Source organism: Micrasema longulum, unplaced genomic scaffold, assembly GCF_059751315.1.
Source record: "Micrasema longulum isolate JH-2025_06_02 unplaced genomic scaffold, ASM5975131v1 h1tg000571l, whole genome shotgun sequence".
Lineage (NCBI taxonomy): Eukaryota > Metazoa > Arthropoda > Insecta > Trichoptera > Brachycentridae > Micrasema > Micrasema longulum.
In genome coordinates, this window is record NW_028277767.1 from 584,858 (window position 1) to 599,207 (window position 14,350).

Here is a 14,350-nt window from a genome sequence, read left to right on the forward strand (position 1 = left end):
TTATAATGTATACGTGCATATCTAATTTGGACTAAATACACTAATTGACATCAAACATTCGATTGTGTTCATTTAAGTTATTTAGCAAGAATCCAAATCTAGCAATAGCAAAGCATTGCCGGGTTCAGCTCCTAACAAATAAAAAAGGGCGTTAGCGACTGGCGCGTTTCTTTGTCAAAGCAATTAACTTTGCTGTACATGTTTAAGTAGGTTTTTATGTGATAACGCCTGGCATTAATTAATCTGTATAATTGGAGTTTTATTGTACTACCAAAAATTAGAGGATACTCATTTTTTGGTTTATAAAAAATGTTTGTATTTAAATGTTAACAAACAACATACGTTTTTTATGGATTCCAATCAGATTCTTTCCTTAAATTCCTTATAATTTTGACCTATTTATCTCTTTTTATTGGATTTGAGGGGATGCTTAAACAATGTTGAAAACATATTTCTACCAGTACAACCCTTGTAAATAAGAAGAGCTTCGCTATTGCGCTGCTAGACGTAGTTTGACATTTACAAAAAAAATTACTTATATTTAAATGAATTTTAAAAGCTTTGTTTACCATTCAAAAAAAATATTTACTAATTAAAAGTTACACCATACTTTTTACAATGTTTATCCGAACAGGTTTTACACTTTTTCTAGACACAAGCAGCCATTTTGGTTTCGATTCTGAACTTCGCGGTTTGAGAATGATGTAATACGTATCAAGCATGACTCAGCCATGAGTTAAGTGTCATAATTTTTTAAGGCTCAGGGCATGTCTATGTGTATTAATAGGTCGACGGTCGCAAATGTTTTTGAATTCTCTTGTTTATGGTAGAAAAGCTTATGATTGTGAATTCTATTTCCCACATACAGTGTCAAATATTAAAGTTATTTTAGCTTAAAAGATCATCTTTAAATTTATGAATATAAACGATTTATATGTAAGCATTTTAGATATAATTGTTGAAAATTAATATTATGTACATAGTCCTATTTTTATTGCTTTTTGTGCCTTATAATTCAAGGATAATTCACTGATATATAAAATATGTTTATTTATATGAAAGTGTTAGTATTATAATAGAAACACATTTAAATTTTTAATTGTAATAAAGTAAACTGTCCGTACTAATGCGATTTAAAAAAAAATGTAAGTATGTAATTTAGATTTCATACCATATTTACACTACAAATGTAATTTTATGCGAAATGTAGATTCTGAAAACAACTCTTTTATAAGAATCCAACCAAATTTCAATTTGATGTATTATTCCTTTCAAACCTGTAATAATTTCCAAAGATATAAAAAACATTTGGTATTCTGTACGCTCTAATGGAATTATGTATTTGAACATTTTTGGTATTTTTTTATCCTTTATAAATGATTTATCATTCATTTTTAAATCAATATAATTCATAAAACATGTGTTATTATCTTACAATCTATGGGCCTTACTTATAAACCTGGTATACAGTTATGCCAAGGCATAGTGGTCAAATAAGGATGGGAATACCATCCGTATTCTACCACAGTAATGGTATTGGTATTTGGTATTTATATAATTATTAGTCATTTGTATAAATGATATAAATTATGAATCTACTTATTATCTAACTAAGTAATTGAAGCACCTTAGATTGTCAGAATTTTCTATTCTACTTTCTTTATTAGGCACTGTTATTAATATCTTATTTATTTAATACTGATCTTGATTATTTACATTTTTGTACCATTGATGTGATTTTGGCGTTGTGGAATTATAAATTTCTGAGAAGATTGAATATCTTATATTGGGATCAACCTCCCTTGACAATCTTGGAATTATGTCTTGATTTTCATTAGTGTATTTAACAATTTGATCTAAGTTATTGTTGAATAATCTCTCTAAACCTTGAACACTAATCCCTTTTTTAATCCATGCATCTAAGATTAATCCTTCATTGCCAATGGGGAACCATGATATTTTGGTCTCATACACCAAGACACCGTAGTCACATTTATATGTTCCTTGAATATTGAGATCCAATCTTCTTATACAAGTAGGTATCTCACTTATATTTGTAGATGATCTTGATGATGAGGGAATATGTGACCTGGATGAAGCTTTGAGGATGGTATTTCCATCCGTATTCTACCACTATACCTAGGCGTAACTTTATGCCAAGTTTATAAGGAAGGCCCTGTTTATTCAATCAAATTAGTTAAATCTGAGGACATATTTAAAATTTGCCTTAAATATTATTTAGGACAACTATAATTCACTTACAAAAGTCAGCCATCAAACTAATAATGAATGTCTGTGTAACGCTGACTACCAAAATATGCAGAATAAAATAGAGACGTATTTAGGAATATCAGTAATTATAAAATAAACTCATGGCCTTTTAATTTCCGTAGGTACATTAGTAATTAAGTTTTAAATTTGTAAAAAATGAACACCCGATATGAAAGGGTTAAAACAAAATATTAATTTTTTACTCCATCTTGACATAAAAAGTCAACAATTTTAAAATCTTTTTTTACTTGCATTTATTGTACTATGTTTGTTTTGAATGAAAGAAATTGTTAAAAGAAACAAATACTTTGTTTATTAACCATATTAAAATTATTAATTAATCAAACATTACTTAATACTAAAATAATACATGTTTTATATCATTTTCATTTTGAATTTGGCTCGACTAAGTGTAATTACTTTAAAAAATAAAGACACATTCAAATTTATTGATATTACTCTTGTGACAAATTTTTATTTTATATTGAGTTTAGTAAATAGAAAATATTGGCACGATTGAATTATTGAATATATCTGGGGAAGTGTGATTTGACTTATAAGGTTATGTAGTAAGGTATAATTAATAGGTATTAAAAATATTTTTTAAAAATAAAATTCCAATAATGTACCTTCGGTACTAATCACCCGGGAACCCAAAAATAGTGGCACAACTCAAAAAACTCATGTTTACAGGAGAGTAGTTACACAAACGCCCGCTCAATCAGTAAACTAACATTAATTCTCAAAAACAAAGGCACAACTTAAAGTTCTCACACTTGTGCCATTAAGCATTAAATGTTTTCAGAAATGACGATGGCATAATGACTGTTGTGCCACTATTATTTCTTAAATTTGAATAAAACTTTATATAATAATATTAACATTTTTGCTTTTAAGACCACATCAAAGTTTTTTAAAGAATTATGCTGGTAATTGTGCAGATGGAAAATATATTATAGAAAAATTTTGCATGCTTAACTCACAAATTACAATTTTGAACTTGTGTTATTACTATCTCTCAGGTGCGATGTATTTTTAATAGTGTGTAACAGTCCAACTAACATAAAATGCAAATTTATCCATTCCAACTTTCTAACTTAAGTATTGCATTCAATAGCAATGTCATAAATATTGTAAATGGCCAGTTTGAAATTGAAAATAATTGTTAAACACCCTTTCTAAATTAAATAGGCAAGTATGGTGCATTCGAATGTTTAATATCCCTGTGTTAATGTGTTAGTGCTTGTCAGTGAACCTAGTAAACATATAAATTTGTTTGTGGTAGTAGGCGCACTAGAATGATTTATATGACAACTTGTTGTTACGCACATATTAAGCAGATGTTATTAAATATTCGACTGACTGTATGTTATTTTAATTAATTTTTCAGAAAAGCCTTTCTGGGTAAGTATGCCTTGTTTTGTTAGCATAATTTATGTAATCTAAACAAACTTAAGAGAGCATGAATTCAAGTTACCATGAATGGTTTCATCCCCTGCAGTTTTAATATTTTTTTAAATTAATACAATTATAAATATTAATTTCATATAAATATTTAGTTTTTTTTCTATCAAATGGGCTTTTATCTACATATCTATTAGATTGTTAATTTAAATATTAGAGGTATATTATATATTTTGTGTTTATCACTATGTTATTAAAATTACTCTTATACATAAAAAAGTATTGTATTTCATTTATAATTTATTGTTAAAATTACTGTGCAACATTTATTTGTTTAATGGTATAATAAAAAATGTTCAAAAGTATGCTGTTTTTAATTCATTCACATTTTACTTGAAACAATAATCCCCCTTTCGCTCTTCATTATGATTCTTCTTTAATTTTTTACTTTTATAGAAATTCAGAAGAATTAATAAATATTTATACATAAATAATCTTTTTGGGAAAAGAGTATTGAAATCAAGATATTTATGAACAATATTGATAAACTCACTATCATAGAAGGTTAAATCAAGTACCTGCTTACTGAGATTTAGACTTTTATGATTTTCTTTTTATATGATTAAAAATATTTCATAGTTATCAAAAATATTTTGAGTATGTCCAAATGTTTATAGATGAATATTAGATTTTCCACCTTTAGGGAGTTGATAAAAACTCATACGTAATATAAAATACTTTTTGATAAGTGAATATGAAATCTAAACCTTTGCAGCACTAGTAAACTGTCGCGATTTTTTTTTTTACTCAGAAAATACGGGTTTTCTTTCTAAGTTCTACTCTAAATCGACTGATTAAAATAAATTAATGTCTAAAATAATAAACAGTATGCTTAATGAAGCACAGAAATAAAAATCATACTTGAAGACATACAAATAAAATAAGGTAAATCAAAAAAGTACAACATAATAATGATCAAGAGCAATAATAAATTGTGAATCCCCAGCGCTTGACGAGTCTTTAGTTTTGGAGAACGCAGTAACATATTTAATTCATTTATCAGTTGTGGAAAATAATTTATCGTGAATAATATTAGTAGTAATAAGTATTATTTTTTAGTAAATCGTGCCCATTGTTTTTAGTTATAGTGACTGCCGCTAGTCGTTTACCGGTATCAACTAAACTACCAACATTCAAACGTTCCAAGTTCCAAATTCCAAATCGCCGCGGTGCAGTGGATTCTGCGTTTTGTGTTGATTGAGAAGTGCGTCTGCGCCGGACGTATGTTGCGGTAGAGCAAGTTTTTGGCTGTCAAAATCGAAAAAACCTACGTTCGGGCAGCGTGTAAATAAACAAGTGATATTAAATTTATTTTTCTAACGGAATTGTTAATTATTGACATACTGTCGATAGGAAAAAAGTGGATCGGAAATATTACCGAAGTGATTTTTATAACTGCATAAAATGTGCTGTTTCTCAGTGAAAACCATAATTTTTAAACCTTTTATAATATAACCGTGTCATAAGTATCGAACTTATTCGCGACAGCCAGCGGTTCGAAGTTCGCGACGATATACATAATAATTTTATCGGTGTTTTAAACAATATTTTTATCGGTGTTATCTCGGTCGAAAATTTGTGACATTTCTCGAGTGATGTAGAGCGGTTCGCGCGTGTTTTAAAAATCCCGCAATCGAGTGTTCATTCGGGTGACGAGCATGGGCGACCGGTGAGTGACGAAGGGATGAAGGCCAGCAAGCGCGCCCCCGCCAGCGAGGGCGCCGACGTGGCTCTCGACGGCAGCGGCTGCCTGTCGCTGCAGCAGGTGCTGGACGCCTTCAGCGCCCCCATCGGGGAGGAGCACGCGTGGGCGCTGTTCCACCAGGGGGCGGCGGCGCTGCTGCGCGGGCTGGCGCCCCCGGTAACCGCGCGCCCCCGCCCGCCGCGCCTCCCGCGACACTTCTTCCTGCACAAGGACGGCACCGTGCACCAGCGCACCCTCTATCCTGACAGCGCCCTGGACAAAGGTATACCATGCCATGCCCATCATATGTTATACTATTATAATTTGCTTTCATTATTACGGCATTTTATTAATAACATCAATCAAAAGAAAAATTCACGTTCGCATTATTATTTTTTACTAACAAATTTAAAAAAAAAATAGAATAGAAATCATATTAAACGTAATTTCTTTCTTCTTCAAATCGATGTATTACGAACTTTTATCATTTGAACTAAACAATATCTAGACATAAATATTTAAACTGCCTTTGTTTTCAAGTAATGCACCATACCACATACCTACGGCCCGCATGTGTCGGAAATATAATATATACTGCCGAAATAACAAAATTGTCATTTTTCACGATACTCTCCCAACTTTTGCGAATAATCTCTTAGGAATAAATATATCTATATGCATTTGATCGACGAATATCTTCAAATTGTATGTTTTCTTGTATGTATCTTTGTTGAATTACCTTATAAAATAAAATATTTAAGTTTTAAGAATAACATTAGTACATTATATACAACATTGAAAAAATATAGAAATATTACAAATGCATAAAAGCAAAAAGTTAAGACACAACAAAAACTCAAGTACGTAGTACCTACATAAATGGCAAAAAGTAAAGAAAAACCCAATAAGTGATGTTTGATATTGGACAAATATAACATATTGACTTCTCACAATCTTTATTCATATGTATAAAGATATCGATGCATATACACCTATACATCGATTCAATTGTTATATTTTTAGAAATAATCCGTAATATCTACAAAATAACATCAATTATGTTGGATACTTTTTAGGGTCGATCATTCATTAAATAAACATAAAATGTAGTAACTACCTATTTCGGTAGCTAGTAGCTATACATAAAAAGTCTCCGAAAAAGTGGTTCAATATCCATGGCCCCCTTCGTTATCCATGAGTGATGCCGTATTCTATCCCTTCCTACCGAAACTGCAATGAAGACAAGGGGAGTTTAAAGAAAAGAAAATTAAATTAAATGCACCTGATCAAGTGTTTTTTTTTTATTTGAAATTTAATTTAATAAACCCTCGCGTATTAAATTCATTTAACAAAATAATTTTTCTTTTTTAAATTCATATTCTATTGTTAATCATAATATTTTAAACATCTTTTGTAAAAATTAAGAAATTACAACAGGGATGGATAACATTTTAGAGAAGGGAATCTGTCTAGGCATTTACAGGGCTTATGACCCGTCATTGTCTGGTTTAAATGGCCACTTTACAACACTGTGTTACATTCACCATTTTTGCCTATGAACATCCATATTTCTTAAATTCTTCCATCTGTTGATTTTAGTGAAGTTAAAGAGCTGAAACCTTTATTGTTGTGAAGAGATTCATCTGATCGAATTATTTCACATACTAGGCATCGCCTGAAAACAATTTTCCAATTTTAAAACTTCTTCTTTTCTTCTGTAAAGGTTGTCCGAGTCTTTTGTTCTGTTTTGTCTGGTAGTTTATTGTATAATTTCTGTCCCAGTATTTGTAGCTCGGGTACAATAAATGAAATGTGTATGGGAAACATTTAATTATTTATTAATATTATTCAACGAATGAATTTTTTTTGTCAGTAGGGGAGATATGGAAAGAGGTTATGAAAATAAACCACAACACCCGGACCAATTGAAAAAATAATATTCCTTGGATTTTTTTCCCTTGCAACTGAAAGGAATCGAACCCGCGACGTCAGTTTCACACTTGACCGTCCAACCACTGCCCCATGGCGCCTCGGTTCAAATATCGTTGAAAAATAGGATGTGTTCTAATTTTTCTGAATTTGACCACAGATTTCACCCGATTTGTGTATTATACGACACAATATGTATTGGGTCAGATATTGCACAAGATCGTGTACATCCATTTTTTAACCGAGCTTGTAATACGAGCTTAGTGCTAGCGAGAAGCTGGCCGTGCTAGCGCTCGAGGGTAACTAAGTTTGAATGTGCGCACCTAATGGATTGAACGTACATTTCCTAACGCTCGGGAAATCTAAATTTCATTTATTTTATACCTTAAAACTGCTTCATTTCCATTATTTCTCAAACATTCTGCTTTTTAAGCTCTCTCCTGAAAAGTATGTAATAGATCTGCAGATATAGTACTTTACGTAGCGCACGTCGATTGTATTTGATTTTTATTATTTAACTCGCGCCTATAAATATTTGAAAATCGTATATTTTTTATGTTATTTTGAAATGAGAGTTGCAGTATTATTGACCTTGCTTATAATGTACAAGGTTTATATTTCACGAGTGGATTTTATTTCCTGGCTATTTATATCTAAGAAGTGTTCGGAAAGGGAGGGAATTTCGGCAGTGTACATTTATAGGAACTTCTCCGCATTTGCTTAATGGAGAGAAAACCACAGAAAACTCATTCGCGAGAAGCCGGACTATTGATAGACATTAGTAGGCCTTCCGTTTCACTTAAAGAAATCACGGCATCTTGGGTCCTGTTATCATTTATTGTCCTTATTACCTTTACCATCCTAACCAAGGGGTAAGGCTGAGATGAGCACTATCCACAAAATCAAAAAAGGAGTTCTGAGTTGGTTTGGACATGTGGAGCGAATGGACAGCAAAAAAACGGTAAAAAAGTTTTGCGATGTAAATGTTGATGAATGCAGAAATCGAGGAAGACTGAAAAAGACTCGACACGTCCAAATTCAACAAATATACACTTGAAATCAGGCGCCGTGGCGCAGTTTGTTAGACGGCCAATTGTGAAACTGCCGACGCCGTTCGATTCCCGCCAGTTGGAAGAAAAAAATCGAAGATTTTTCTTTAATTGGTCTGGGTGTTTTACTGTATTTTTTGTACCCTACTGACCCTACTGTATTTTTCATACCTGCTGACAAGCCTCTACAATAGTGTCTTGGCTTAGCTGTCAGAAGTCGAATAATCGACGCGCGTGCATGATAATATGTATGAATGTAGAGGAAGCGAAGTCTATATGCAAACACAGAGTGATATGGCGTTCTATCCTCTCTGCTTGCCCTTATGGGGAAACGGCGTGATAGTTTGTTTATACATAGATACGTATAACATTTTTAACGATCGCTTACGGGAGTTCGCTTTGATTTATATTTCTAATACATGTAGCGGATGTCGGCATTCATAAAAATGATAAATATTGAGGATTATGCGTGTCACATTGGCAACAAATGATTAGTATTTAATATTTTGGTATCAAGTCCACATAACTCTAACAGTAAGTTTATAATGTGTATCCAATCCTCTCGCCGTTTTATAACAAGCGAAATGAAGTAGGCTTAGTGCGTATCTGAGGTGCCGATACCAGAAGTTTTACGATCATTCAATTATTGCATCTCTATCCGCCGATATGTTTATGTCAAATGCTTGTAAATCAAGCGTGCTAAGAATAGAGATAGCTACCCATTATGTGATATGTTTATATTCAGCGTTTTACTATCTTTTTACTGCCGCATTAAAAGGGAATATAATAATGGGAAGAGTAGTAAAATTATTTTTTTCCCACCATTCGAGGGGTTCCCGAGTGTTCCGGGATCTCAGCAGGAGTGCAATGTAAATTTGACAATAAAGATTGAACCCAAAGTCAACTGGGATGAAATCTGTTCTGGGAAGTGAGCACACTTCATTCTCCGGCTCCGGACGCCTCTAGGACGTGGGCAGGGCAGGTAGCAGGTAGATAGCAACAGGTAAGTATCCATTATATATAGGTCCGCTGTATTTACTACTCCGGGGATGAAGATCTAAGTCTAATACGCGGTGGGTACTCTTCGGTGAATTCTAACAAAAGACTCACTGACGAGTCAGTCCTACCAATATCCGGAAAGATATTTATTTGGTACGACTATTTTTATTTCGTGTTAAAAAACATCGAATTTCGTGACAGAGGCTTAAAAAAGAAACAGAGTAGATACAGGTGTACTTGGAAAAATATGAAATTAAGTAAATGTAGGTAGGAACTTACTAAATATTTATTTATTTATTTATTTATTTATTTATTGATTTACACGCCCAATGGGCTTTTACATATTTTAGAAATTACATTTAAGTGCAGCAGTGAAACATAAGTATGTAAGTTTGGTAAAAATAAAAGATAACATAAGAAAAGCTAAAAGATACAATAATAGGTAAAAATCAGGAAATGTACCAACATAGGTATATGGTACATAGAAAAATATTTTTAAAATTTACATATGAAAACATACACGCATACATATACATACATATAAGTTTATATATTAACTTTTTATCGCATGGATACTTTGTTTTTTAAAGTTTTTGATTTGTGTAACAGAAAAAGTCATAGGTACTAAGAGTATTGTGCGAATTAATGTGAATATCTGGCATTGCTTTTTGCTAACATGGCTACTCTGCTGCAAAGCGATTTTGACAACTTTTTAAATAAAACAATCACGTATTTAACCTGTTATTCTGCATTGAGTTATTGTCAATGTAACTCGTTTTTCTCTTTACGTTCACTGATTTATATGTGTTCTTATGGATTTGTGAAATATTTTAAACAAGCTGTTGGATAACTTATCCTCCTAGCACGATTCAGCAACATGTCATGTTTACAAGAAGTTGTTGAACTATTTCAAGAACATTGAGGGGAATCTTTTTGATTTGCCTGGTAACTCATCAGATATTAATCCTACGGCTAAACGTTAGATTTTTAAAAATACATAGTATTATAAACAGTAAGGTGATTGAAGTTGTAATTTAAGTATGTTGACATATCTCCCGTTGAATAACACCGAAATATATTTTTTTTATTTGAAAAATTATTTTTAAATATGTCTGTGTTCACATCAATTCGCATATACTGCACTTGTATTTTCAGTATAAATATACAAAAAGTATGTTACGCCAGATTATCAATTATTCATTTATTTATTTGAGGAGAGAGAGAGAACCTAAAGCTTTACAATAATATTAAAAATACATCGCATAAACAACAAAAACAGTAACAACCATAACAATATACGGATTTAGCATCACCAGTATGTTCCGCCATATTGTATCGAAACTGATAACAGTGTCATTAAATTAAATACTTCTATCGATTGAAGGTATGTATTTCTGGAGTCATTTTAACTGTTTTGGGTATGGTATGAATTGTGAATACTCCACGTTCATAGAAGTGTGAGAGTTTATATCTAATACATTTAGTCAGTAACCTATCGCCTGTGATGCTGCACCGCCAGGGCGGCGTGGGCGGGGGCGGGGGCGGGCCGGGGACGGGAGGGGCAAGGCCGTTGCTCTAGTGATCGATAAAGCCTCTCCCCACCCCTTCAACCGACTAGGCTCTTCCTCAATACGACCCGACCCGCCCGAAGGATGCTTTCGTCTTTAAATAACTTTCGAAATTTTCTTTCCTCTCTCTACCTTGCATTTATGAGGTTTCTCGAAGCGGGAAGTTCTCGCGTTGTACGTTGTAGGTGCATTTTGCAACCAAAATAATCCAACAAAATAAATTTTGACCTTAGTCACTCCTTTAATATGTATTATATAAGTCACTCCTTCGCTACCTAATTATTATATTAGTCAATGTACTTGTTTTTTGTTTTTTTATTAAATGTGTGTCTGTATATGTTATGAATTAAATGACACACTCAAATATCTTTGTTGTACTTATTTAAAAATTAAAAATAAAACTTATCTTCATTATCTTTTAATTGATTATGTTTATATATTGCACTTAAAAACTTTACTGTGTAAGTGGCATAACTGACGCCTATATTTTTTGTTGTTTGTAAACAATTCTTTATTGTAATCTGGGCATTTTATATATATAAACTAAAAATAAAACCTTTACTCATCACTGTTCTAAATTTTAAATATTTTATTGCACCCGATATTTAATGCTATGTATCACATATATAATATTATTTATGATTTATTTATCGAACTTTTCTCAAATTTTATTCGTTCATCGATATGCTTAACACGTTTTTTTACTAAAATCGATATATATTTCCTCACTTTAAACAAATTAAAAAAAAATGCTAGAACGCTAATTGAAAATAATCATTATAATTTAATCTAACTGTATCTAACTAATATTTTGTTTTTTTTGTACACTTTAATATTCTAATTATTTTCTATTCTTTGAAAGAAGAAAGGAGGGAAGGCCGATCTGGGGTTTCTCAGTATGGATTTCAGCGAAAGGATTTTTAAGTCCGAGTAAACAAAAAACTTTTTCTTTTATTTTTTTTATTATTTCATTATTGTTGTATTTTTTTTACGTGCGGGTTGATGCGGAGTGGCTATTTAAAGATACGCTTTTTTTCTTCTTTTTTTGACACTGTATTTAGTAATGTATAGACAACTATAATTGGCCTATAATTTTGGTTTATTCGTAAATATTATTTTTTGTTATAATGGCTGTTGTTTTCTTTTAATAAATAGAATAATATATCTTCCAACTAACCAAAAACAGCCTAATGTATAGTTCATACGTAAGTTGGTCAATGTTTGTACTTGCAGATATACGTACATATTTTAAAGCTGTTTGATTTATGAGCAGATAGTGCTTCTACGTATAACAATGGGTAAAAATATACTCGTATCACTTTAAGTTACAGAATAAACGTACAATTATTGTGCCGACTTATCACATGATATGATGAGGTAATGCGTTAGTTAGTATGTGTCCGGGCTCAAAAAGAATACAGTGCTGTGTTTCAAATAGAACCAGAATCCTAGATAAGTATTTTCGACTCGATGACTACTCTAAGGTAAAAATTCCGTTAAAGGAAATCAAGCGGAGAAAAGTTCATTTCGTAGTGAAGTGGTTGTCGCATTCGCCTAGCATGTTCGTGGTCCTGGGTTCGACTTCTTGGAGGGTCGACATGAAATATTAATTTATTAGGAGGTTTACACTGCAATATTTCATTGTCCCTGTATACCTGGCACCCGAAGTATAAGACTGATCACCTTACCTTAATGTAATAAATTATCAAGATATGCTGCATTTGTTTTACCAATAAATGCAGCATCGGATGCGGATAAGGGTTCGATGATGATAGATGGGATAACTCGGCGAGGAACTTTGAAAAAAAAAGAATACTCGAAATATTTATTTTGATGGAAATTTACGGTTTTAAGTTCTAAGATAAATAATATATATATAAAAACTAACTAACTGTTTCAGGCGTTTCTTAAACGGAGAAAGTTCATTTTAACTCTTATCTTGGGAGAACAAAAAAATATTTTTTACGCTTTTGGTGGTTAATCTAATAATATTTTCCAGAATCAGAATCCCAAACAAAAATATATTGTTTGCTTTAATCAAAGTTTATTGTAAATTGTGATAATGCAGTTATGAATTAAAAATGTGGTAAAGCAGTTTTAACTGAATGCTGTTTTACTCGTGTTTCAGCTCATGAGAAAAAATGAGCCATGTATTGTATCCTATAGGATGCATTGTCAAGAAAAGGGTTAAGTTAAATAAAATATTGCAAATAAAAACTTCTAAACTGCCGTCATAAGAAAGAAGGACGCATCTAACATTTTTTTCGAAAATGAGATAAATACATAATCGGAATCAGGAAAAAATACGCATCTACTAAAAATACATATATCTTCCTAAAATAAGTACAACCCTATTATTTTCACTAATAAATGAGACTAAACTGCAAAAAGTCTTGAAGATTACTAAATATAAAGAATGTTCTGACTTATATAATTATTAAAGACTGATTAAAATACTTATTTTTTCTTCTATTCCGTTTTTTAAAACATTTGAAATGAATGTACCCACTCGTTTTCAATTAAATTTAAGATCTGCTGGTAATTTTGAAGTTAATTGATTATTAGGTCGGCGTTACTAGTTTGAAAAACAGTAAATGGCCAGTAACGTCTATTTTATTTAGTTGAGTAGAATCAATAATTGGCATATTAACACTAAAAAAGAAAGACGTTTACTTAATTACCAAATAAAAAGGACGTTTCTAGCTAGAAACGTTCTTTCATTGAAGTATAACATATTTTCTTGAATTTTTGTTACTAAAAAGAAGATGAAAATGTTAATTTTTAAATATATAAGGTAAAATTTATTAAATTTAATATATATATATATATATATTCCGTTAGGGCACACCATTATACACACTGTCGCATAATAATAAACTTAATTTTTGTAGTATTTTTCACACAGCGAATTTTTCAATCTCCGAGTTACAAAATATTGATTTTCTCCGTTTTTTGTTTTATGTAGAAACGTCCTTCTTTCTTATGACGGCAGTGAAGTTTATGTTTGCAATGTTTTGTATTATAATAAAAAATGTACACAATTTTAAAAAAAAATCATTAACTTTATACCACTGGTTCCGTATTCCCATTAATTATATATCTCACTCAGGGACATGTTACAATAAGCATAAAGATAAATATTTTTATTCGTAAATAATTTATAAAAAATATTTATTTTATCGTTGAGTTTTCTGACAGAACGTCGTGAATCTTTCGTATAATGATATATTTGAAATAAAAGTAATTACAATGAACATCATTTCTCGTAATGAATATTAAGTTGTTTTCATTAATGAATTTGAAATTATTGTCAATTGTTCCATTCAACGCTAATCCGTATATACGTATGTAGTATGTTCCTATTTATCTCGTGTTTTACGGATTTT

At 31.3% G+C, this 14,350-nt stretch overlaps 1 protein-coding gene across 3 annotated transcripts in view; it reads left to right on the top strand.

Annotated features, from left to right (window-relative positions):
• Positions 1-4,909: 4,909 nt before the first annotated feature.
• Positions 4,910-14,350, top strand: part of spir (spire type actin nucleation factor) — a 264,272-nt gene continuing 254,831 nt past the window's right edge. For all 3 annotated transcript variants that reach the window (XM_088228251.1, XM_088228252.1, XM_088228254.1), the window contains exon 1: positions 4,910-5,702. In XM_088228251.1, coding sequence (XP_088084377.1) covers positions 5,420-5,702 — 283 coding nt within the window. In that variant the 5' untranslated portion in view covers positions 4,910-5,419. The remainder of the gene's footprint in view (positions 5,703-14,350) is intronic.